Here is a 25,379-nt window from a genome sequence, read left to right on the forward strand (position 1 = left end):
GGGAAGGGAGGGAGGAAGGACTGGTTCATTCAGTGAAGGGAGGGGAAGGGAGGGAGGAAGGACTGGTTCATTCAGTGAAGGGAGGGGAAGGAAGGGAGGGAGGACTGGTTCATTCAGTGAAGGGAGGGGAAGGGAGGGAGGGAGGACTGGTTCATTCAGTGAAGTGAGGGGAAGGGAGGAAGGAAGGACTGGTTCATTCAGTGAAGGGAGGGGAAGGGAGGGAGGAAGGACTGGTTCATTCAGTGAAGTGAGGGGAAGGGAGGAAGGAAGGACTGGTTCATTCAGTGAAGGGAGGGGAAGGGAGGAAGGAAGGACTGGTTCATTCAGTGAAGTGAGGGGAAGGGAGGGAGGAAGGAAGGACTGGTTCATTCAGTGAAGTGAGGGGAAGGGAGGGAGGGAGGACTGGTTCATTCAGTGAAGTGAGGGGAAGGGAGGGAGGGAGGAAGGGACTGGTTCATTCAGTGAGGGGAGGGGAGGGGAGGAAGGAAGGACTGGTTCATTCAGTGAAGTGAGGGGAAGGGAGGGAGGAAGGAAGGACTGGTTCATTCAGTGAAGTGAGGAGAGGGAAGTAATGAAGGAAGAAAGGGATTTGTTCATTCAGTGAAGTGAGAGGAAGGGAGGAAGGGATTTGTTGATTTAGTGAAGTGAGAGGAAGGGAGGGAGGAAGGGATTTGTTGATTTAGTGAAGTGAGAGGAAGGGAGGGAGGAAGGGATTTGTTCATTTAGTGAAGTGAGGGGAAGGGAGGGAGGAAGGGATTTGTTCATTTAGTGAAGTGAGGGGAAGGGAGGGAGGAAGGGATTTGTTCATTTAGTGAAGTGAGGGGAAGGGAGGGAGGAAGGGATTTGTTCATTTAGTGAAGTGAGAGGAAGGGATTTGTCTGATTGTTTGGTGTTGATTGCAGGCGGACAGAGGACAGAACTTTGGGGAGGGAGAGGGTTGGAAGGGGGAGAGAACTTTGGGGAGGGGTAGGGTTGGAGAGAACTTTGGGGAGGGGTATGGTTGAAAGTGGGAGAGAACTTTGGAGAGGGGGAGGGTTGGAAGGGGGAGAGAACTTTGGGGAGGGGGAGGGTTGGAAGGGGGAGAGAACTTTGGAGAGGGGGAGGGTTGGAAGGGGGAGAGAACTTTGGGGAGGGGGAGGGTTGGAAGGGGGAGAGAACTTTGGAGAGGGGGAGGGTTGGAAGGGGGAGAGAACTTTGGAGAGGGGGAGAGTTGGAAGGGGGAGAGAACTTTGGGGAGGGGGAGAGTTGGAAGGGGGAGAGAACTTTGGGGAGGGAGAGGGTTGGAAGGGGGAGAGAACTTTGGAGAGGGGTATGGTTGGAAGGGGGAGAGATCTTTGGGGATGGAGAGTGTTGGGAGGGGGAGGAGGGTTGGAAGGGGGAGAGAACTTTGGGGAGGGAGAGTGTTGGGAGGGGGAGGAGGGTTGGAAGGGGGAGAGAACTTTGGGGAGGGGGAGTGTTTGGAGGGGGAGAGAACGTTGGGGAGGGGGAGTGTGAGGGTTGGAAGGGGGAGAGAACTTTGGGGAGGGGGAGTGTTTGGAGGGGGAGAGAACGTTGGGGAGGGGTAGTGTTTGGAGGGGGAGAGAACTCTGGGGAGGGGAGGGTTGGAAGGGGGAGAGAACTTTGGTGGGGGGGGGGGGGTATGGGAAGGGGAAGAGGTGGGTGATTGGTTTGTGGGGGAGGAATCTTTTTAATTTTAATTAAAAAAAATTTTTTTTTTGAATTTCAGCTCATTGTTTCTGGTTACAGTCACTTGTTCAGTTATTGTTTTCAGTGAACATGCCTTGTTCATTGGGAGAGTGATTGGTGTTACAGTACCTGGACGAGGTGGTGGTGGAGATGGAGACGTGCGAGACCCCACGGCCTCCCAGCACCACCGCCAGCAGGTCTCCACTCAGGTGGGTCACCAGGTGTTCCAGTCCTCCTGCTGTTGGTCTCTTCACCTTCACTGCCTTGTTCTATGTACCTCAGTACTGATAACCATCACCTGTCTCTTCACTGCCTTGTTCTATGTACCTCAGTACTGATTAACCATCACCTGTCTCTTCACTGCCTTATTCTATGTACCTCAGTACTGATAACCATCACCTGTCTCTTTACCTTCACTGCCTTGTTCTATGTACCTCAGTACTGATTAACCATCACCTGTCTCTTCACCTTCACTGCCTTGTTCTATGTACCTCAGTACTGATAACCATCACCTGTCTCTTCACCTTCACTGCCTTGTTCTATGTACCTCAGTACTGATTAACCATCACCTGTCTCTTTACCTTCACTGCCTTGTTCTATGTACCTCAGTACTGATTAACCATTACCTGTCTCTTTACCTTCACTGCCTTGTTCTATGTACCTCAGTACTGATTAACCATCACCTGTCTCTTTACCTTCACTGCCTTGTTCTATGTACCTCAGTACTAATTAACCATCACCTGTCTCTTCACCTTCACTGCCTTGTTCTATGTACCTCAGTACTGATTAACCATCACCTGTCTCTTTACCTTCACTGCCTTGTTCTATGTACCTCAGTACTGATTAACCATCACCTGTCTCTTTACCTTCACTGCCTTGTTCTATGTACCACAGTACTGATAACCATCACCTGTCTCTTCACCTTCACTGCCTTGTTCTATGTACCTCAGTACTGATAACCATCACCTGTCTCTTCACTGCCTTGTTCTATGTACCTCAGTACTGATTAACCATCACCTGTCTCTTCACTGCCTTGTTCTATGTACCTCAGTACTGATTAACCATCACCTGTCTCTTCACCTTCACTGCCTTGTTCTATGTACCTCAGTACTGATTAACCATCACCTGTCTCTTCACCTTCACTGCCTTGTTCTATGTACCTCAGTACTGATTAATCATTACCTTTCCTGCTCCCCTCCTCCTTTGAACTCCACACAGTCAGAGTTGATGAGACTATCCCCACTATTAAATCACACTGTTAAGCAAGTATTCTGCAGTTTTGTAGGGATGGTAGTAAACATTCCAGATTAGGAAATGAAATTTGCAGAAACTGGTTACTGACATCTTGCTTTAATTTTTGTCTAAGTGTGAAGCTTCTTATTACCATTGTGAAGTACTTGTGAGAAATTAGTGTTTCAGATCTCATCTTGGACATGAAGGAAGTGTGTGTGTGTGTGTGTGTGTGTGTGTGTGTGTGTGTGTGTGGAGAGAGAGAGGGAGAGAGAGAGATGATATGTCCAATTTTGTGTGACAGTCCTGGAGGGAAGTACGGTTTTGTGGACAAAGTGATGGACGGTATCTACGTCCACATCAACTCTGTGATCATCAAGATGATGTCACGCACCTTCAACGCCTCCCTACAGGTCAGTGCAGGTCAAGGTTCAAAGGTTAAAGGTCCCATAGCCTTTTTTGGGCAATGGTGGCAGCGAATTCCATTCCACTGTGTCTAGGGTTGGGCATTGGAAGGTGGGGCTCCGTCATCCCTCCCACTGCAGGTCAGTGCAAGTTGTGCAACAAGTATGCACACTTCACGAAAAGGTAAGGACCTGTTAAGGTTATGCTAAAAGTATTATACACTTCACAAAAAGGTATATATACACTTCACAAAAAGGTAAAGACCATTTCTGGTTGTGCTAAAAGTATACACTCTTCACAAAAAAATAAAGTATACACACTTCACAAAAAAGTAAGGACCAGTTAATTCACCACTTTTACAGCTGTTGAGATCCTGCAGAGTAATTTTATGTGCGCAGTTCTGACACTGCTGCTGATTGTGTGTGGGTCTGTGCTCATGATTGATAGCTAAGTTCACTGCCAGGGTTTGCCTAGTAGTAATTCTTTTTCCTTTAATTTATGCATTTTTTGTGCTGCTGTTGGTGCAGTTGTCCAGAGTGAAGGTGCACAGCACAACCCCCACGTGGGGCGCCACCAACGACCTGCGGACGACCCGGATCCGAGACACGTCTCGCGGGGAGATCCTGGTCTTCAAGGAGATCGAGTGGCAGACGACGCGCATTGAGGCTGCGGCTGACGAGAGTATGTGCAGAGAGGTGCTGACCCCCCTGCGCCTCATCGCCAACCAGGCCAAGATCCGCATTGTGCTCAAGAAACGACTCAGTGGTGAGTTCACTGTATTAGCATCATGCTCAAGAAATGACTCAGTGGTGAGTTCACTGTATTAGCATCATGCTCAAGAAATGACTCAGTGGTGAGGTCACTGTATTAGCATCATGCTCAAGAAATGACTCAGTGGTGAGGTCACTGTATCCTCATCATGCTCAAGAAATGACTCAGTGGTGAGGTCACTGTATTAGCATCATGCTCAAGAAATGACTCAGTGGTGAGGTCACTGTATTAGCATCATGCTCAAGAAATGACTCAGTGGTGAGTTCACTGTATTAGCATCATGCTCAAGAAATGACTCAGTGGTGAGTTCACAAAATCCGCATTGTGCTCAAGAAACGACTCAGTGGTGAGGTCACTGTATCCGCATCATGCTCAAGAAACGACTCAGTGGTGAGGTCACTGTACCCACATCGTGCTCAAGAAATGACTCAGTGGTGAGTTCACTGTATCTGCACTGTGCTCAAGAAATGACTCAGTGGTGAGTTCACTGTATCCGCATCATGCTCAAGAAATGACTCAGTGGTGAGGTCACTGAATCCACATGGTGCTTAAGAAACGACTCAAAGGTGGGTTCACTTTCACTTAGGTGTCACAGCATGTGGACTAAAGAGTTCCAGTGTTTGGACAAATCCATATAGGCCACACAACATCTGTTTGGCAGATGCCTGTCCAACAGCATAATCCAGTGTGAATAGTCCGACCTTGAGTGCATGCATATATATTGATGTACCTATGAAAGTGGATTTTGACAGGATTTTGCGAGGACAACACTTCCGTTGCTATGGGCCCTTTTTCAGTGGGCCAAGTGCGCGCTGCACATGGGACCTCGGTTTATCGTCTTATCTGAATGACAAGTCGCTCAGTTTGATTTACCAGTCAAACTTGTTAAAAAAGGGTGAGGCTGTGGTTTGAACCCAGACCCTAACGGACTGTGTATTGGCAGATAAATGTCTTCATCATTCTGCCACCTTCCCCCATAATGAGGTGTCAAACCCAGAACCTCAGGGACTGTGTATTGGCAGATAAATGTCTTTATCATTCTGCCACCTTCCCCCATAATGAGGTGTCAAACCCAGAACCTCAGGGACTGTGTATTGGCAGATAAATGTCTTTATCATTCTGCCACCTTCCCCCATAATGAGGTGTCAAACCCAGAACCTCAGGGACTGTGTATTGGCAGATAAATGTCTTTATCATTCTGCCACCTTCCCCCATAATGAGGTGTCAAACCCATCCCTCACGGACTGTGTATTGGCAGATAAATGTCTTTAAAGAGGTGTCAGAGTGTGTCGACTGATCCATATACACTACACCACATCTGCATCCTGTCATCATAGGTGATTTTACTGATGTGTGTATTGATGATGTGTAGAAACTGCAGCATCCTGTAATCAGGGGTGATTTTACTTTTTGTGTATTGGTTACGGTGATGTGTACACACTGAAACATATTGTCGCCACAGATGATTTTACTGATGTGTGTTTTAATGTATTGATGATGTGTATTGATGATGTGTAGAGACTGCAGCATCCTGTTGTCATGGGTGATTTTACTTTTTGTGTATTAATGATGGTGATGTGTGTATTAATGTTTGTATTGATGTATGTACTGATGTGTGTGTTGATGTGTACAGACTGTAGCATATTGTTGTCAGGGGTGATTTTACTGATGTGTGTATTGTTGTATTAATGTGTGTAATATGTGTATTGATGTGTGTAATTGTATTGATGTGTTGATGTGCAGACTGCAGTGTAGCATCCTGTCATCATGGGTGATCTTACTGCTGTGTGTATTGATGTGTGTACTGATGTATGTACTGCTGTGTGTATTGATGTATGTATTGATGTATGTACTGCTGTGTGTATTGATGTGTGTATTGATGTATGTACTGCTGTGTGTATTGATGTATGTATTGCTGTATGTATTGATGTGTGTACTGATGTATGTATTGATGTATGTTCTGCTGTGTGTATTGATGTATGTACTGCTGTACGTATTGATGTGTGTACTGATGTATGTACTCCTGTGTGTATTGATGTGTGTACTGATGTATGTATTGATGTATGTTCTGTTGTGTGTATTGATGTGTGTACTGATGTATGTATTGATGTATGTACTGATGTATGTATTGATGTATGTACTGCTGTGTGTATTTATGTGTGTACTAATGTATGTATTGATGTATGTACTGCTGTGTGTATTGATGTGTGTACTGATGTATGTATTGATGTATGTACTGCTGTGTGTATTGATGTGTGTACTGATGTATGTATTACTGTTTGTACTGCTGTGTGTATTGATGTGTATACTGATGTGTGTATTGATGTGTTGATGTGCATACTGCAGCATTCTGTTGTCACGAGTGATGTGTGTACTGATGTGTGTACTGATGTATATATTGATGTGTGTATTGAGGCATTGATGTGTTGATGTACAGACTGCAGCATCCTGTCGTCACGGGTGATCTTACTGCTGGATGACCTGCTGTGGGTGCTGACGGTGACCCAGCTGAAGGCGGCCATGCTGTACGCCAACTCCCTGAAGGAGGTCATTGAGCGATCCTCCCAGCAAAGCAAGAGACTGGCTGCCGAAAAACTCAAGGTAATCAGTCACTGTTTTCTGTTATCTTCCTGCCAGCAGTGCCAGACTGGCTGCTGAAAAACTCCAGGTGATCAGTCACTGTTTTCTGTTATCTTCCTGCCAGCAGTGCCAGACTGGCTGCTGAAAAACTCCAGGTGATCAGTCACTGTTTTCTGTTATCTTCCTCCCAGCAAAGCAAGAGACTGGCTGCTGAAAAACTCCAGGTGATCAGTCACTGTTTTCTGTTATCTTCCTGCCAGCAGTGCCAGACTGGCTGCTGAAAAACTCCAGGTGATCAGTCACTGTTTTCTGTTATCTTCCTGCCAGCAAAGCCAGACTGGCTGCTGAAAAACTCCAGGTGATCAGTCACTCTTTTCTGTTACCTTCCTGCCAGCAAAGCCAGACTGGCTGCTGAAAAACTCCAGGTGACCAGTCACTGTTTTCTGTTATCTTCCTGCCAGCAAAGCCAGACTGGCTGCTGAAAAACTCCAGGTGATCAGTCTGTTTTCTGTTATCTTCCTGCCAGCAAAGCAAGAGACTGGCTGCTGAAAAACTCCAGGTGATCAGTCACTGTTTTCTGTTATCTTCCTGCCAGCAAAGCCAGACTGGCTGCTGAAAAACTCCAGGTGATCAGTCACTCTTTTCTGTTATCTTCCTGCCAGCAAAGCCAGACTGGCTGCTGAAAAACTCCAGGTGATCAGTCACTCTTTTCTGTTATCTTCCTGCCAGCAAAGCCAGACTGGCTGCTGAAAAACTCCAGGTGATCAGTCTGTTTTCTGTTATCTTCCTGCCAGCAAAGCAAGAGACTGGCTGCTGAAAAACTCCAGGTGATCAGTCACTGTTTTCTGTTATCTTCCTGCCAGCAAAGCCAGACTGGCTGCTGAAAAACTCCAGGTGATCAGTCTGTTTTCTGTTATCTTCCTGCCAGCAGTGCCAGACTGGCTGCTGAAAAACTCCAGGTGATCAGTCACTGTTTTCTGTTATCTTCCTCCCAGCAAAGCAAGAGACTGGCTGCTGAAAAACTCCAGGTGATCAGTCTGTTTTCTGTTATCTTCCTGCCAGCAGTGCCAGACTGGCTGCTGAAAAACTCCAGGTGATCAGTCTGTTTTCTGTTATCTTCCTGCCAGCAAAGCAAGAGACTGGCTGCTGAAAAACTCCAGGTGATCAGTCACTGTTTTCTGTTATCTTCCTGCCAGCAAAGCAAGAGACTGGCTGCTGAAAAACTCAGGTGATCAGTCTGTTTTCGGTCTTGCTGCTCCGTTGTCTGCACTGTGTCAGTGCCATGACTTGCCCTGTCACTCATTCCCAGTCCCCCTTTGCACACAACGTCGTACACTTTGTATGGTGCCTTGTTAATGAGTCGAATTCTTTGTTCTCTGTGCATTTTGTGCCCTCATGGATTGCGTTTTGATGTGTCCGTCACTAACTGGGATTGAAGTTGGAAGACAGTTTGGAATTTCCTGACAGTAGTTTTCTTTCTTTTTTTTTATGTATATTTTTTCAGAAACAGTGAAAGGAGATCAGTACCAGATAAATCTTTTTACCATGGAATGGCCCAGATGCGCTGAATTAGAAGCTCAGTTTAGTAATGAAAATAATCTTGTGTTCAGTGTGTTTTGAAGGTGTTGCAAATTTCAGAGAGTAGAAAGGGTTGATTAAATTGTAGTGAATTGATGCAATATGTCACCCTTTTTCTGCACAGAGGCAACATGATATGATGTGTCATGACATTGATGCAGTATGATTCATCATGATGTGATGTCACAGAGGTGACGTGTTTCCAACACATGATGATGTGATGTTGTCACAGAGGCAAGGTGTCCCCAGCACACAGCATGATATAATGTGTCACTGGGGCAAGGTAAAATGTGTCACTGGGGCAAGGTGTGATGTATCACAGAGGCAAGGTGTCCCCAACAGTATGATATGATGTACTGTCACAGAGGTAAGGTGTCCCCAACAGTATGATATGATGTACTATCAGAGGTAAGGTGTCCCCAACAGTATGATGTACTGTCACAGAGGTAAGGTGTCCCCAACAGTATGATGTACTGTCACAGAGGTAAGGTGTCCCCAACAGTATGATGTACTGTCACAGAGGTAAGGTGTCCCCAACAGTATGATATGATGTATCACAGAGGCAAGGTGTCCCCAACAGTATGATATGATGTACTGTCACAGAGGCAAGGTGTCCCCAACAGTATGATATGATGTACTGTCACAGAGGTAAGGTGTCCCCAACAGTATGATATGATGTACTATCAGAGGTAAGGTGTCCCCAACAGTATGATATGATGTACTGTCACAGAGGTAAGGTGTCCCCAACAGTATGATATGATGTACTGTCACAGAGGTAAGGTGTCCCCAACAGTATGATATGATGTACTATCAGAGGTAAGGTGTCCCCAACAGTATGATATGATGTACTGTCACAGAGGTAAGGTGTCCCCAACAGTATGATATGATGTACTATCAGAGGTAAGGTGTCCCCAACAGTATGATATGATGTACTATCAGAGGTAAGGTGTCCCCAACAGTATGATATGATGTACTGTCACAGAGGTAAGGTGTCCCCAACAGTATGATATGATGTACTATCAGAGGTAAGGTGTCCCCAACAGTATGATATGATGTACTGTCACAGAGGTAAGGTGTCCCCAACAGTATGATATGATGTACTATCAGAGGTAAGGCGTCCCCAACAGTATGATATGATGTACTATCAGAGGTAAGGTGTCCCCAACAGTATGATATGATGTACTGTCACAGAGGTAAGGTGTCCCCAACAGTATGATATGATGTACTGTCACAGAGGTAAGGTGTCCCCAACAGTATGATATGATGTACTGTCACAGAGGTAAGGTGTCCCCAACAGTATGATATGATGTACTGTCACAGAGGTAAGGTGTCCCCAACAGTATGATATGATGTACTATCAGAGGTAAGGTGTTCCCAACAGTATGATATGATGTACTGTCACAGAGGTAAGGTGTCCCCAACAGTATGATATGATGTACTATCAGAGGTAAGGTGTCCCCAACAGTATGATATGATGTACTGTCACAGAGGTAAGGTGTCCCCAACAGTATGATATGATGTACTATCAGAGGTAAGGTGTCCCCAACAGTATGATATGATGTACTGTCACAGAGGTAAGGTGTCCCCAACAGTATGATATGATGTACTATCAGAGGTAAGGTGTCCCCAACAGTATGATATGATGTACTGTCACAGAGGTAAGGTGTCCCCAACAGTATGATATGATGTACTATCAGAGGTAAGGCATCCCCAACAGTATGATATGATGTACTATCAGAGGTAAGGTGTCCCCAACAGTATGATATGATGTACTGTCACAGAGGTAAGGTGTCCCCAACAGTATGATATGATGTACTATCAGAGGTAAGGCATCCCCAACAGTATGATATGATGTACTGTCACAGAGGTAAGGTGTCCCCAACAGTATGATATGATGTATTGTCACAGAGGTAAGGCATCCCCAACAGTATGATATGATGTACTATCAGAGGCAAGGTGTCCCCAACAGTATGATATGATGTACTGTCACAGAGGTAAGGTGTCCCCAACAGTATGATATGATGTACTATCAGAGGTAAGGTGTCCCCAACAGTATGATATGATGTACTGTCAGAGGTAAGGTGTCCCCAACAGTATGATATGATGTACTGTCACAGAGGTAAGGTGTCCCCAACAGTATGATATGATGTACTGTCACAGAGGTAAGGTGTCCCCAACAGTATGATATGATGTACTATCAGAGGTAAGGTGTCCCCAACAGTATGATATGATGTACTATCAGAGGTAAGGTGTCCCCAACAGCATGATATGATGTACTATCAGAGGCAAGGCGTCCCCAACAGTATGATATGATGTACTGTCACAGAGGTAAGGTGTCCCCAACAGTATGATATGATGTACTATCAGAGGTAAGGTGTCCCCAACAGTATGATATGATGTACTGTCACAGAGGTAAGGTGTCCCCAACAGTATGATATGATGTACTATCAGAGGTAAGGTGTCCCCAACAGTATGATATGATGTACTGTCACAGAGGTAAGGTGTCCCCAACAGTATGATATGATGTACTATCAGAGGTAAGGTGTCCCCAACAGTATGATATGATGTACTATCAGAGGTAAGGTGTCCCCAACAGTATGATATGATGTACTATCAGAGGTAAGGTGTCCCCAACAGTATGATATGATGTACTGTCACAGAGGTAAGGTGTCCCCAACAGTATGATATGATGTACTATCAGAGGTAAGGTGTCCCCAACAGTATGATATGATGTACTATCAGAGGCAAGGTGTCCCCAACAGTATGATATGATGTACTATCAGAGGCAAGGTGTCCCCAACAGTATGATATGATGTACTATCAGAGGTAAGGTGTCCCCAACAGCATGATATGATGTACTATCAGAGGTAAGGTGTCCCCAACAGTATGATATGATGTACTATCAGAGGTAAGGTGTCCCCAACAGTATGATATGATGTACTATCAGAGGTAAGGTGTCCCCAACAGCATGATATGATGTACTGTCACAGAGGTAAGGTGTCCCCAACAGTATGATATGATGTACTGTCACAGAGGTAAGGTGTCACCAACAGCATGATATGATGTACTGTCAGAGGTAAGGTGTCCCCAACAGTATGATATGATGTACTGTCAGAGGTAAGGTGTCCCCAACAGTATGATATGATGTACTGTCACAGAGGTAAGGTGTCCCCAACAGTATGATATGATGTACTGTCACAGAGGTAAGGTGTCACCAACAGCATGATATGATGTACTGTCAGAGGTAAGGTGTCCCCAACAGTATGATATGATGTACTGTCAGAGGTAAGGTGTCCCCAACAGTATGATATGATGTACTGTCACAGAGGTAAGGTGTCCCCAACAGTATGATATGATGTACTGTCACAGAGGTAAGGTGTCCCCAACAGTATGATATGATGTACTATCAGAGGTAAGGTGTCCCCAACAGTATGATATGATGTACTATCAGAGGTAAGGTGTCCCCAACAGTATGATATGATGTACTATCAGAGGTAAGGTGTCCCCAACAGTATGATATGATGTACTGTCACAGAGGTAAGGTGTCCCCAACAGTATGATATGATGTACTATCAGAGGTAAGGTGTCCCCAACAGTATGATATGATTTACTGTCACAGAGGTAAGGTGTCCCCAACAGTATGATATGATGTACTATCAGAGGCAAGGTGTCCCCAACAGTATGATATGATGTATTGTCACAGAGGTAAGGTGTCCCCAACAGTATGATATGATTTACTGTCACAGAGGTAAGGTGTCCCCAACAGTATGATATGATGTACTATCAGAGGTAAGGTGTCCCCAACAGTATGATATGATGTACTATCAGAGGTAAGGTGTCCCCAACAGTATGATATGATGTATTGTCACAGAGGTAAGGTGTCCCCAACAGTATGATATGATGTACTGTCAGAGGTAAGGTGTCCCCAACAGTATGATATGATGTACTGTCACAGAGGTAAGGTGTCCCCAACAGTATGATATGATGTACTATCAGAGGTAAGGTGTCCCCAACAGTATGATATGATGTACTGTCAGAGGTAAGGTGTCCCCAACAGTATGATATGATGTACTATCAGAGGTAAGGTGTCCCCAACAGTATGATATGATTTACTGTCACAGAGGTAAGGTGTCCCCAACAGTATGATATGATGTACTATCAGAGGTAAGGTGTCCCCAACAGCATGATATGATGTACTATCAGAGGTAAGGTGTTCCCAACAGTATGATATGATGTACTGTCACAGAGGTAAGGTGTCCCCAACAGTATGATATGATGTACTATCAGAGGTAAGGTGTCCCCAACAGTATGATATGATGTACTATCAGAGGTAAGGTGTTCCCAACAGTATGATATGATGTACTGTCACAGAGGTAAGGTGTCCCCAACAGTATAATATGATGTACTGTCAGAGGTAAGGTGTCCCCAACAGTATGATATGATGTACTGTCACAGAGGTAAGGTGTCCCCAACAGTATGATATGATGTACTATCAGAGGTAAGGTGTCCCCAACAGTATGATATGATGTACTGTCACAGAGGTAAGGTGTCCCCAACAGTATGATATGATGTACTGTCACAGAGGTAAGGTGTCCCCAACAGTATGATATGATGTACTGTCACAGAGGTAAGGTGTCCCCAACAGTATGATATGATGTACTATCAGAGGTAAGGTGTCCCCAACAGTATGATATGATGTACTGTCACAGAGGTAAGGTGTCCCCAACAGTATGATATGATGTACTATCAGAGGTAAGGTGTCCCCAACAGTATGATATGATGTACTGTCACAGAGGTAAGGTGTCCCCAACAGTATGATATGATGTACTATCAGAGGTAAGGTGTCCCCAACAGTATGATATGATGTACTATCAGAGGCAATGTGTGATGTATTACAGAGGCAGTGTGTGATGTATTACGGAGGCAATGGGTGATGTATTACAGAGGCAGTGTATGATGTATTACAGAGGCAGTGTGTGATGTATTACAGAGGCAGTGTGTGATGTATTACAGAGGCAGTGTATGATGTATTACAGAGGCAGTGTATGATGTATTACAGAGGCAGTGTATGATGTATTACAGAGGCAGTGTGTGATGTATTACAGAGGCAGTGTGTGATGTATTACAGCGGCAATGTGTGATGTATTACAGAGGCAGTGTATGATGTATTACAGAGGCAGTGTGTGATGTATTACAGCGGCAATGTGTGATGTATTACAGAGGCAGTGTGTGATGTATTACAGAGGCAGTGTGTGATGTATTACAGAGGCAGTGTGTGATGTATTACAGAGGCAGTGTGTGATGTATTACAGAGGCAGTGTGTGATGTATTACAGAGGCAGTGTGTGATGTATTACAGAGGCAAGGCATTGGGGTGCAGCCCCAGGCACAGCAGCAGCAGCAGCCCCGACCCCAGGAGTCTTCCAGCAGCTCGTCTGTTGCCAAGCTGTTCAGCCGCTTTGACGTGGCCACCACGTCCTACCACCTGGTCACCAGCCGCTTTGATCTTCACCTGTGTGATGACACTGCCACCGCGTCCGGTCAGTCAGTCAGTCTGCTTTGTTTGATGATCAGGACAATGATGATAATCATAATAACACAGTTTGATGATCAGGACAATGATGATAATCATAATAACACAGTTTGATGATCAGGACAATGATGATAATCATAATAACACAGTTTGATGATCAGGACAATGATGATAATCATAATAACACAGTTTGATGATCAGGACAATGATGATAATCATAATAACACAGTTTGATGATCAGGACAATGATGATAATCATAATAACACAGTTTGATGATCAGGACAATGATGATAATCATAATAACACAGTTTGATGATCAGGACAATGATGATAATCATAATAACACAGTTTGATGATCAGGACAATGATGATAATCATAATAACACAGTTTGATGATCAGGACAATGATGATAATCATAATAACACAGTTTGATGATCAGGACAATGATGATAATCATAATAACACAGTTTGATGATCAGGACAATGATGATAATCATAATAACACAGTTTGATGATCAGGACAATGATGATAATCATAATAACACAGTTTGATGATCAGGACAATGATGATAATCATAATAACACAGTTTGATGATCAGGACAATGATGATAATCATAATAACACAGTTTGATGATCAGGACAATGATGATAATCATAATAACACAGTTTGATGATCAGGACAATGATGATAATCATAATAACACAGTTTGATGATCAGGACAATGATGATAATCATAATAACACAGTTTGATGATCAGGACAATGATGATAATCATAATAACACAGTTTGATGATCAGGACAATGATGATAATCATAATAACACAGTTTGATGATCAGGACAATGATGATAATCATAATAACACAGTTTGATGATCAGGACAATGATGATAATCATAATAACACAGTTTGATGATCAGGACAATGATGATAATCATAATAACACAGTTTGATGATCAGGACAATGATGATAATCATAATAACACAGTTTGATGATCAGGACAATGATGATAATCATAATAACACAGTTTGATGATCATGATAATGATGATAATCATAATAACACAGTTTGATGATCATGATAATGATGATAATCATAATAACACAGCTGCCAACCATTACAAAATTTCCAGAATTTTTCCCAATTCCAATCCTGATTACAAAATTGCAATTTTCTTGATTTAAAAAAAAATCTGGATTATGAAATTTAGGGGTGGGGGGTAGGGTGAATCCTGCAATCCATGAGAAACTGAACTTGTGCGCTGGTTCAGTACACTGATCCATGTTTTTCAGCCACCAAGAAATGGTGCAAATTCTTTTCAACAGAATGGCGTCAACAAGTCTGTAAAAGTCTAAGTAATGTGGGCATCAAATCAGTGAAAAAACCCAGGCATATCGTATGGTCTTGTCGCCGACCATGGCTGTTGCAAACCTTCTGCCAGTGTATCCACCTATGAAATCTGAACAAATTTAGCGCCACTGTCTTAACTTAGTCCATTCTGAAAATTGAAGTCCTGTTTTTCATCAGTGTTGATCCAACAAACTCGTGTGCCAAACATTATAGGTTACTAGATCTCAGAGAGAAATACGTTGTTTTGATCAGATCAGATTCTTATTACAATGAGTGCACTTAAAAAAAAAAAAAGTGTGGGTATGTGTGTACTATAATTTTCTCACGTGACCTCAGTTTGACCGTGAAAACACACATAGACACACACAGATGTGTATACTCTAGCTGCGTGCGGCACACAAACACACACTCACACATGTGTGTGTACATAGGAGTCTATGTGGAAGATAAAGATCCCAAATGCATAAGAAAACACACAGAGAGAGAGAGAGAGAGAGGGTGGTGTGTGTGTGTGTGAGAGAGAGTGTGTGTACATGTGTGTGTTTGTGTGTGTTTGTGTGTGTGTGATTGTGTGTGTGTGTGATTGTGAGTGTGTGTGAGTGAATGTGTGTATGTGTGTGTGAGAGTGTGCATGTGTGTTTGTGTGTGTTTGCGAGTGAATGTGTGTATGAGCATGTGTATGTGCATGCATGCTTGCTTGTGGATGTGTTTGTGTGCATGTGAGTGTGTGTGAATGCGAGGTAACAGAGGGTAAGGTAATGTTGAATGAAATCCTGATCACTCAGAGAACACCCCTCAGTGACTTGACCTGTGTGATGTTGGCTTACAGATCACCCTGTGAACACTTGTCCCCCTCAGTGACTTGACCTGTGTGATGTTGGCTTACAGATCACCCTGTGATTGATGTTGGCTTACAGATCACCCTGTGAACACTTGTCCCCCTCAGTGACTTGACCTGTGTGATGTTGGCTTACAGATCACCCTGTGAACACTTGTCCACCTCAGTGACTTGACCTGTGTGATGTTTGTCACAGATCCCCAGAGGCACTGGGACATCAGCAATGGATCCATGCAGATCACCTTCTATCGTCTCTCCTTCGACTTCTACCCCTTCCATCCTGCAGGTCAGTGCTCCGGCAGTCAGGTGACGCACCCCACAGAGCACCTCTTACCTGTTGTCCTGTAGAACACAGACATCACACCTCTTACCTGTTGTCCTGTAGAACACAGACATCACACCTCTTACCTGTTGTCCTGTAGAACACAGACATCACACCTCTTACCTGTTGTCCTGTAGAACACAGACATCACACCTCTTACCTGTTGTCCTGTAGAACACAGACATCACACCTCTTACCTGTTGTCCTGTAGAACACAGACATCACATGTCTTACCTGTTGTCCTGTAGAACACAGACATCACACCTCTTACCTGTTGTCCTGTAGAACACAGACATCACACCTCTTACCTGTTGTCCTGTAGAACACAGACATCACATGTCTTAACTGTTGTCCTGTAGAACACAGACATCACACCTCTTACCTGTTGTCCTGTAGAACACAGACATCACATGTCTTACCTGTTGTCCTGTAGAACACAGACATCACACCTCTTACCTGTTGTCCTGTAGAACACAGACATCACACCTCTTACCTGTTGTCATGTAGAACACAGACATCACACCTCTTACCTGTTGTCCTGTAGAACACAGACATCACATGTCTTACCTGTTGTCCTGCAGAACACAGACATCACATGTCTTACCTGTTGTCCTGTAGAACACAGACATCACACCTCTTACCTGTTGTCCTGTAGAACACAGACATCACATGTCTTACCTGTTGTCCTGTAGAACACAGACATCACATGTCTTACCTGTTGTCCTGTAGAACACAGACATCACACCTCTTACCTGTTGTCCTGTAGAACACAGACATCACATGTCTTACCTGTTGTCCTGTAGAACACAGACATCACACCTCTTACCTGTTGTCCTGTAGAACACAGACATCACACCTCTTACCTGTTGTCCTGTAGAACACAGACATCACACCTCTTACCTGTTGTCCTGTAGAACACAGACGTCACATGTCTTACCTGTTGTCCTGTAGAACACAGACATCACACCTCTTACCTGTTGTCCTGTAGAACACAGACATCACACCTCTTACCTGTTGTCATGTAGAACACAGACATCACACCTCTTACCTGTTGTCCTGTAGAACACAGACATCACATGTCTTACCTGTTGTCCTGTAGAACACAGACGTCACATGTCTTACCTGTTGTCCTGTAGAACACAGACATCACCTCTTACCTGTTGTCCTGTAGAACACAGACATCACACCTCTTACCTGTTGTCCTGTAGAACACAGACATCACACCTCTTACCTGTTGTCCTGTAGAACACAGACGTCACATGTCTTACCTGTTGTCCTGTAGAACACAGACATCACACCTCTTACCTGTTGTCCTGTAGAACACAGACATCACACGTTTTACCTGTTGTCCTGTAGAACACAGACATCACATGTCTTACCTGTTGTCCTGTAGAATACAGACATCACATGTCTTACCTGTTGTCCTGCAGAACACAGACACACACCTCTTACCTGTTGTCCTGTAGAACACAGACATCACACCTCTTACCTGTTGTCCTGTAGAACACAGACATCACACCTCTTACCTGTTGTCCTGTAGAACACAGACATCACACCTCTTACCTGTTGTCATGTAGAACACAGACATCACACCTCTTACCTGTTGTCCTGTAGAACACAGACATCACACGTTTTACCTGTTGTCCTGTAGAACACAGACATCACATGTCTTACCTGTTGTCCTGTAGAACACAGACATCACACCTCTTACCTGTTGTCATGTAGAACACAGACATCACACGTTTTACCTGTTGTCCTGTAGAACACAGACATCACACCTCTTACCTGTTGTCCTGTAGAACACAGACATCACATGTCTTACCTGTTGTCCTGTAGAACACAGACATCACACGTTTTACCTGTTGTCCTGTAGAACACAGACATCACCTCTTACCTGTTGTCATGTAGAACACAGACATCACATGTCTTACCTGTTGTCCTGTAGAACACAGACATCACACGTTTTACCTGTTGTCCTGTAGAACACAGACATCACATGTCTTACCTGTTGTCCTGTAGAACACAGACATCACACCTCTTACCTGTTGTCATGTAGAACACAGACATCACACCTCTTACCTGTTGTCCTGTAGAACACAGACATCACACCTCTTACCTGTTGTCCTGTAGAACACAGACATCACACCTCTTACCTGTTGTCCTGTAGAATACAGACATCACATGTCTTACCTGTTGTCCTGTAGAACACAGACATCACACCTCTTACCTGTTGTCCTGTAGAACACAGACGTCACACGTCTTACCTGTTGTCCTGTAGAACACAGACATCACACCTCTTACCTGTTGTCATGTAGAACACAGTTGTCATGTAGAACACAGACATCACACCTCTTACCTGCTTTCATGTAGAACATTAGAACAATCACTGACCTGAATACATGTCTGGATCCTGTAGATTAGTTGTATAGATGTTGTGCCAGTGACTACTTTATGTATCATAACTTTGGCATCTACACAGATGTGTTTTAATGTTTGAGTAGCATAGATACTGTGCTGGCGACTGCGCTTATTTGTAATGTCACTGCAAAACGTATTGCTCGTCTTGTAGAAAGAAGCTTGCAGTCAGCAGCTTTGTTTGGTTTTGGTATTTAATGTATGTCTTTATCTGCAGTACTTTTTTTCTTGTGGAAAGAAAAAAAAAACAAGTAAAAGAAACATTGATGAACATAATAGTAACTTTTCATATATCTTATTCATATTTCTTCTCCTTAATTATTTCATTTCAACTTCTTTCTTTTTGGATTGATGGTCAGGATGTTTGTGTGTGTGTGTGTGTGTGTGTGTGTGTGTGTGTGTCTGTGTCGCTGTACATGTATGTGTGTGTGTGTGTGTGTGTGAAAAAGAAAGAAATAATGAGTGTGTATGCAGGCATTCATATCTGTATATGCAGGACTCGAAATGATCAGTTGTCCTGTGCCAAAAGTGTTCAAAAAACACATCGGACAAGCTAAACTTTCCTCCAAAGTGTCCAAGTGGCAAACTTATTTTCAACAACGAGGTTTGACAAGTCTTTCTTTTTTATTTTGTTGTTTTTGGGAGTGAAAACCCCAGGCTGTGGTCACCTGTTTTCACTGTTCCCTGCCAGTTTGTCAACATGTGCTTCAGCTTCCACAGCACAACTGGCATCTGTGTGCCCACATGCCTTCATTTCATTACATCATTGTCGCTTCGCTTGCCCGACTTGAAGTGAACAGTTCCAGTTTCAGGAGCTCAAGGAGGCGTCACTGCATTCTGACAAATCCATATACGCTACGCCACATCTGCCAAGCAGATGCCTGACCAGCAAGCGTAACCCAATGCGCTTAGTCAGGCCTTGAGAAAAAAAAAAAAAAAAGAAAAGAAAAAAGGGGGAATAAATAATAGATAAATACTCAAAAAAGAACTACTACTACTAGTAATAATATGTATAAGGTGCAAAAACTTGATGAAGTCAACTATAAGTGTACATAAATAAATAAATAATAATTTTTAAAAAAAGAAAGGAAAAAAGTAGTAGTATAGTAGTAATAATAATAATACTAATAAAATAAATAAATAATGAAGTGAACATGTTTGTCATTTGAAAGTGAAAGAGAAAAAGAAAAGAAAGGCTGAAGAGCAACAAGGTAGAGGGAGGTTTGAAGTCAGAACAGTCGGCTGCTTTCCCTCCCCTGGCACACTGTCGTCTTCCACACTCACACACTGACCTGAAACCACAGGTCGCTTTGCTGGCCTGGCTTGATGTCAACAGGTTTTCCATTTTCAGCACCATCGCACAGGAAGGGATCATCCAAAACAAGTGATGATGTGGAAAAGAAAGGGGGGGTCTGAAGATTGGAAAAAAAAAACAAAAAGAAAAAGAAAAGAAAAAAAAAAAGAAAAAATGTCCAGTGGTTGAATATAGAGACAGGTAGGTGAGGTCTCCAGCTGAAACCAAAGAGAAAAAAAAAGTTGCTTGTGTACAGGTCTTTCAAACTTATTTTCATTTTTGTTAATGTTATTACTTTTTATGTACTAGAATGTGACTGACTCATATCCTTATCTTGTCAGTGAGTGTGAACTTGATTTGCTTGGTTAGTTTTGTTTTTCTTATTTTTATTTGAAAGCCTGTTTTCACTTTTGGTGTGTTAAAAAAAAAGAAATCTTGTTGCAATTTCATCTTTGAGTGAGCTCCAGATGTCTTTTTTCCTGCTATGTTTGTTGACAGTTGTGCGTCAGTCAACGTCCCCTCAAAGTAGGCATGTCCTCCTCCTGGTTCTGACTTGTACACACCAGCACTGTGACCTGAATAACCTGACTTCTTCCCCGTTCTTTATGTATCACTGGTTCTGATTGAACAGTTACTGCTTTAAAGTCTCCTAACCTCTGTGTTATAGAGTTATGGCTTTAAAGTCTCCTAACCTCTGTGTTATAGAGTTATGGCTTTAAAGTCTCCTAACCTCTGTGTTATAGAGTTATAGCTTTAAAGCCTCCTAACCTCTGTGTTAGAGTTATGGCTTTAAAGTCTCCTAACCTCTGTGTACTATAGAGTTATGGCTTTAAAGTCTCCTAACCTCTGTGTTATAGAGTTATGGCTTTAAAGTCTCCTAACCTCTGTGTTATAGAGTTATGGCTTTAAAGCCTCCTGACCTCTGTGTTATAGAGTTATGGCTTTAAAGTCTCCTGACCTCTGTGTTATAGAGTTATGGCTTTAAAGTCTCCTAACCTCTGTGTTATAGAGTTATGGCTTTAAAGTCTCCTAACCTCTGTGTTATAGAGTTATAGCTTTAAAGTCTCCTAACCTCTGTGTTATAGAGTTATAGCTTTAAAGCCTCCTAACCTCTGTGTTATAGAGTTATGGCTTTAAAGTCTCCTAACCTCTGTGTACTATAGAGTTATGGCTTTAAAGTCTCCTAACCTCTGTGTTATAGAGTTATGGCTTTAAAGTCTCCTAACCTCTGTGTACTATAGAGTTATGGCTTTAAAGCCTCCTAACCTCTGTGTTATAGAGTTATGGCTTTAAAGTCTCCTAACCTCTGTGTACTATAGAGTTATGGCTTTAAAGTCTCCTAACCTCTGTGTTATAGAGTTATGGCTTTAAAGCCTCCTAACCTCTGTGTTATAGAGTTATGGCTTTAAAGTCTCCTAACCTCTGTGTGAGTTATGGCTTTAAAGTCTCCTAATCTGTGTGTACTATAGAGTTATGGCTTTAAAGTCTCCTAACCTCTGTGTTATAGAGTTATGGCTTTAAAGTCTCCTAACCTCTGTGTTATAGAGTTATGGCTTTAAAGTCTCCTAACCTCTGTGTTATAGAGTTATGGCTTTAAAGTCTCCTAACCTCTGAGTTATAGAGTTATGGCTTTAAAGTCTCCTAACCTCTGAGTTATAGAGATAGCTTTAAAGTCTCCTAACCTCTGTGTTATAGAGTTATGGCTTTAAAGCCTCCTGACCTCTGTGTTATAGAGTTATGGCTTTAAAGTCTCCTAACCTCTGTGTTATAGAGTTATGGCTTTAAAGCCTCCTAACCTCTGTGTTATAGAGTTATGGCTTTAAAGTCTCCTAACCTCTGTGTTATAGAGTTATGGCTTTAAAGCCTCCTAACCTCTGTGTTATAGAGTTATGGCTTTAAAGTCTCCTAACCTCTGTGTTATAGAGTTATGGCTTTAAAGTCTCCTAACCTCTGTGTTATAGAGTTATGGCTTTAAAGTCTCCTAACCTCTGTGTACTATAGAGTTATGGCTTTAAAGTCTCCTAACCTCTGTGTTATAGAGTTATGGCTTTAAAGTCTCCTAACCTCTGTGTTATAGAGTTATAGCTTTAAAGTCTCCTAACCTCTGTGTTATAGAGTTATGGCTTTAAAGTCTCCTAACCTCTGTGTTATAGAGTTATGGCTTTAAAGTCTCCTAACCTCTGTGTTATAGAGTTATGGCTTTAAAGTGTCCTAACCTCTGTGTTATAGAGTTATAGCTTTGAAGTCTCCTAACCTCTGTGTTATAGAGTTATGGCTTTAAAGCCTCCTAACCTCTGTGTTATAGAGTTATGGCTTTAAAGTCTCCTAACCTCTGTGTGAGTTATGGCTTTAAAGTCTCCTAATCTGTGTGTACTATAGAGTTATGGCTTTAAAGTCTCCTAACCTCTGTGTTATAGAGTTATGGCTTTAAAGTCTCCTAACCTCTGTGTTATAGAGTTATGGCTTTAAAGTCTCCTAACCTCTGTGTTATAGAGTTATGGCTTTAAAGTCTCCTGACCTCTGAGTTATAGAGATAGCTTTAAAGTGTCCTAACCTCTGTGTTATAGAGTTATAGCTTTAAAGTCTCCTAACCTCTGTGTTAGTTATGGCTTTAAAGTCTCCTAACCTCTGTGTTATAGAGTTATGGCTTTAAAGTCTCCTTACCTCTGTGTTATAGAGATAGCTTTAAAGTCTCCTAACCTCTGTGTTAGTTATGGCTTTAAAGTCTCCTGACCTCTGTGTTATAGAGTTATGGCTTTAAAGTCTCCTAACCTCTGTGTTATAGAGTTATGGCTTTAAAGTCTCCTAACCTCTGTGTTATAGAGTTATGGCTTTAAAGTTTCCTAACCTCTGTGTTATAGAGTTATGGCTTTAAAGTTTCCTAACCTCTGTGTTAGTTATGGCTTTAAAGTCTCCTAACCTCTGTGTTATAGAGTTATGGCTTTAAAGTCTCCTAACCTCTGAGTTATAGAGTTATGGCTTTAAAGTCTCCTAACCTCTGTGTTATAGAGTTATAGCTTTAAAGTCTCCTAACCTCTGAGTTATAGAGTTATGGCTTTAAAGTCTCCTAACCTCTGTGTATAGAGTTATGGCTTTAAAGCCTCCTAACCTCTGTGTTATAGAGTTATGGCTTTAAAGCCTCCTAACCTCTGTGTTATAGAGTTATGGCTTTAAAGTCTCCTAACCTCTGTGTTATAGAGTTATGGCTTTAAAGTCTCCTAACCTCTGTGTTATAGAGTTATGGCTTTAAAGTCTCCTAACCTCTGTGTTATAGAGTTATGGCTTTAAAGTCTCCTAACCTCTGTGTTATAGAGTTATGGCTTTAAAGTGTCCTAACCTCTGTGTTATAGAGTTATAGCCTTTGAAGTCTCCTAACCTCTGTGTTATAGAGTTATGGCTTTAAAGTCTCCTAACCTCTGTGTTATAGAGTTATGGCTTTAAAGTCTCCTAATCTCTGTGTTATAGAGTTATGGCTTTAAAGTCTCCTAACCTCTGCTGTTATAGAGTTATGGCTTTAAAGTCTCCTAACCTCTGTGTACTATAGAGTTATGGCTTTATAATTCCTAATCTCTGTGTATTATAGATTCTCCTATTGTCTTTTATAGATTTCTGTGTATTATAGATTCTCCTAATCTTTGTATATAATGCATTTTCCTAACTACTGTGTTGTAAAATAACATGTTATTTTCTAAACCAGTTTCTTTCTCCCGTTCTCAAAAATTTGCCCTAACTCCTGTGTTGCTAATGTATTTTCTTTTCTTAATTAATTGTATGTATGTTCGCTGAAATTGTTTCAGTTTTTTAAGGAGGCAGCACTGCATTAGGATAAATCTGTATAATCTACAGTGCACCTGCTAGGCAGATGCCTGACCGGCAGCATAACCCACCGCGTTTAGTCAGGCCTTGAGTGCATGCATATGTAATTGTGTGTCTGCCAGAGTGGATTTCTTCTACAGAATCATGTTTTGCTGAAGCACAACACTCTTGTTGCCATAGGTTCTTTTTCTGTGCAGCAAGTGGATGCTACAATAGTTTTCCATGGCTCAGTGGTTTGACTTCATTATAAGCACAGTGTGACATGTCAGTGAAGCCTTTCCCTTTGACATGTGTGGCATCACACTGGTGAATCACACTGTAAGAACAGTGTGACATGTCAGTGAAGCCTTTCCCTTTTCCTTTGACGTGTGTGGCATCACACTGGTGAATCACACTGTAAGAACAGTGTGACATGTCAGTGAAGCCTTTCCCTTTGACGTGTGTGGCATCACACTGGTGAATCACACTGTAAGAACAGTGTGACATGTCAGTGAAGCCTTTCCCTTTCCCTTTGACGTGTGTGGCATCACACTGGTGAATCACACTGTAAGAACAATGTGACATGTCAGTGAAGCCTTTCCCTTTGACGTGTGTGGCATCACACTGGTGAATCACACTGTAAGAACAGTGTGACATGTCAGTGAAGCCTTTCCTTTTGACGTGTGTGGCATCACACTGGTGAATCAGTCTGTGATGCTTTTGGTAACTTGTGCTCTGTGTAATTCTTCATTGTTTCTGTTCACACACACACACACACACACACACACACACACACACACACACACACACAGTGGAGTGTTGGCCTAGAGGTAACAGGTCCACCTAGGAATCGAGAGAATCTGAGCACACTGGTTCGAATCACACTGGCAGTCGCCAGTGTTTTCTCCCCCTCCACTAGACCTTGAGTGGTGGTCTGGACGCTAGTCATTCGGATGAGATGATAAACCAAGGTCCCGTGTGCAGCATGTATTTAGCATATTTGAAAGAACCCACAGCAAGAAAGGGGTTGTTCCTGGCAAAATTCAGTAGAAAAATCCACTTTGATAAGAAAACAAGTAAAATTGCAGGGAGGACTAAAAAAAAAGAAAAGAAAAAAGGGTGGCGCTGTCAGTGTAGCGATGTGCTCTCCCTGGGAGAGCAGCCCAAATTTCACACAGAGAAATCTGTTGTGACAAAAAGAGTAATACAATATATATATATATATATATATATATATATATATATATATATATATATATATATAAAGAGAGAGAGAGAGAGAGATAATATGCTTACACTGATACATATATATGCTTGTTTGTTAGTCATCTGTTCTGCAGTATTTCTTTTTTTGGGGGGGCTTGTGTAATCTTATTGCTTGTTTGTGTGTTAGTGTATGTATTGTGTGTGGGTGAAGTTCTGTTGTTTAACCTTGTGGTGTGACTGGCTGTACTAACTGACCAACTGAGCGGAGACAGTGGCGTGCCTTGTGGCTGTGCAGAGGAAGAGTTGATCATGACTCGGGGTGAGTGGCTCACTCCTGGCCTGACCTCCATTCTCCCAGGGGCTGGCTGCTGCCTT

The 25,379-nt window shown here is 42.7% G+C and overlaps 1 protein-coding gene across 2 annotated transcripts in view; it reads left to right on the forward strand.

Moving 5' to 3' along the window:
* LOC143287026 (bridge-like lipid transfer protein family member 3B) overlaps window positions 1–25,379 on the forward strand; it is an 83,526-nt gene that overhangs the window by 22,226 nt on the left and 35,921 nt on the right. For both annotated transcript variants that reach the window (XM_076595038.1, XM_076595039.1), the window contains exons 4-9: window positions 1,813–1,895; window positions 3,221–3,329; window positions 3,849–4,086; window positions 6,530–6,693; window positions 13,609–13,789; window positions 16,169–16,258. In XM_076595038.1, coding sequence (XP_076451153.1) covers window positions 1,813–1,895; window positions 3,221–3,329; window positions 3,849–4,086; window positions 6,530–6,693; window positions 13,609–13,789; window positions 16,169–16,258 — 865 coding nt within the window. The remainder of the gene's footprint in view (window positions 1–1,812; window positions 1,896–3,220; window positions 3,330–3,848; window positions 4,087–6,529; window positions 6,694–13,608; window positions 13,790–16,168; window positions 16,259–25,379) is intronic.

Source organism: Babylonia areolata, chromosome 10 (genome assembly GCF_041734735.1).
Source record: "Babylonia areolata isolate BAREFJ2019XMU chromosome 10, ASM4173473v1, whole genome shotgun sequence".
In the NCBI taxonomy this organism is placed as follows: Eukaryota; Metazoa; Mollusca; class Gastropoda; order Neogastropoda; family Buccinidae; genus Babylonia; species Babylonia areolata.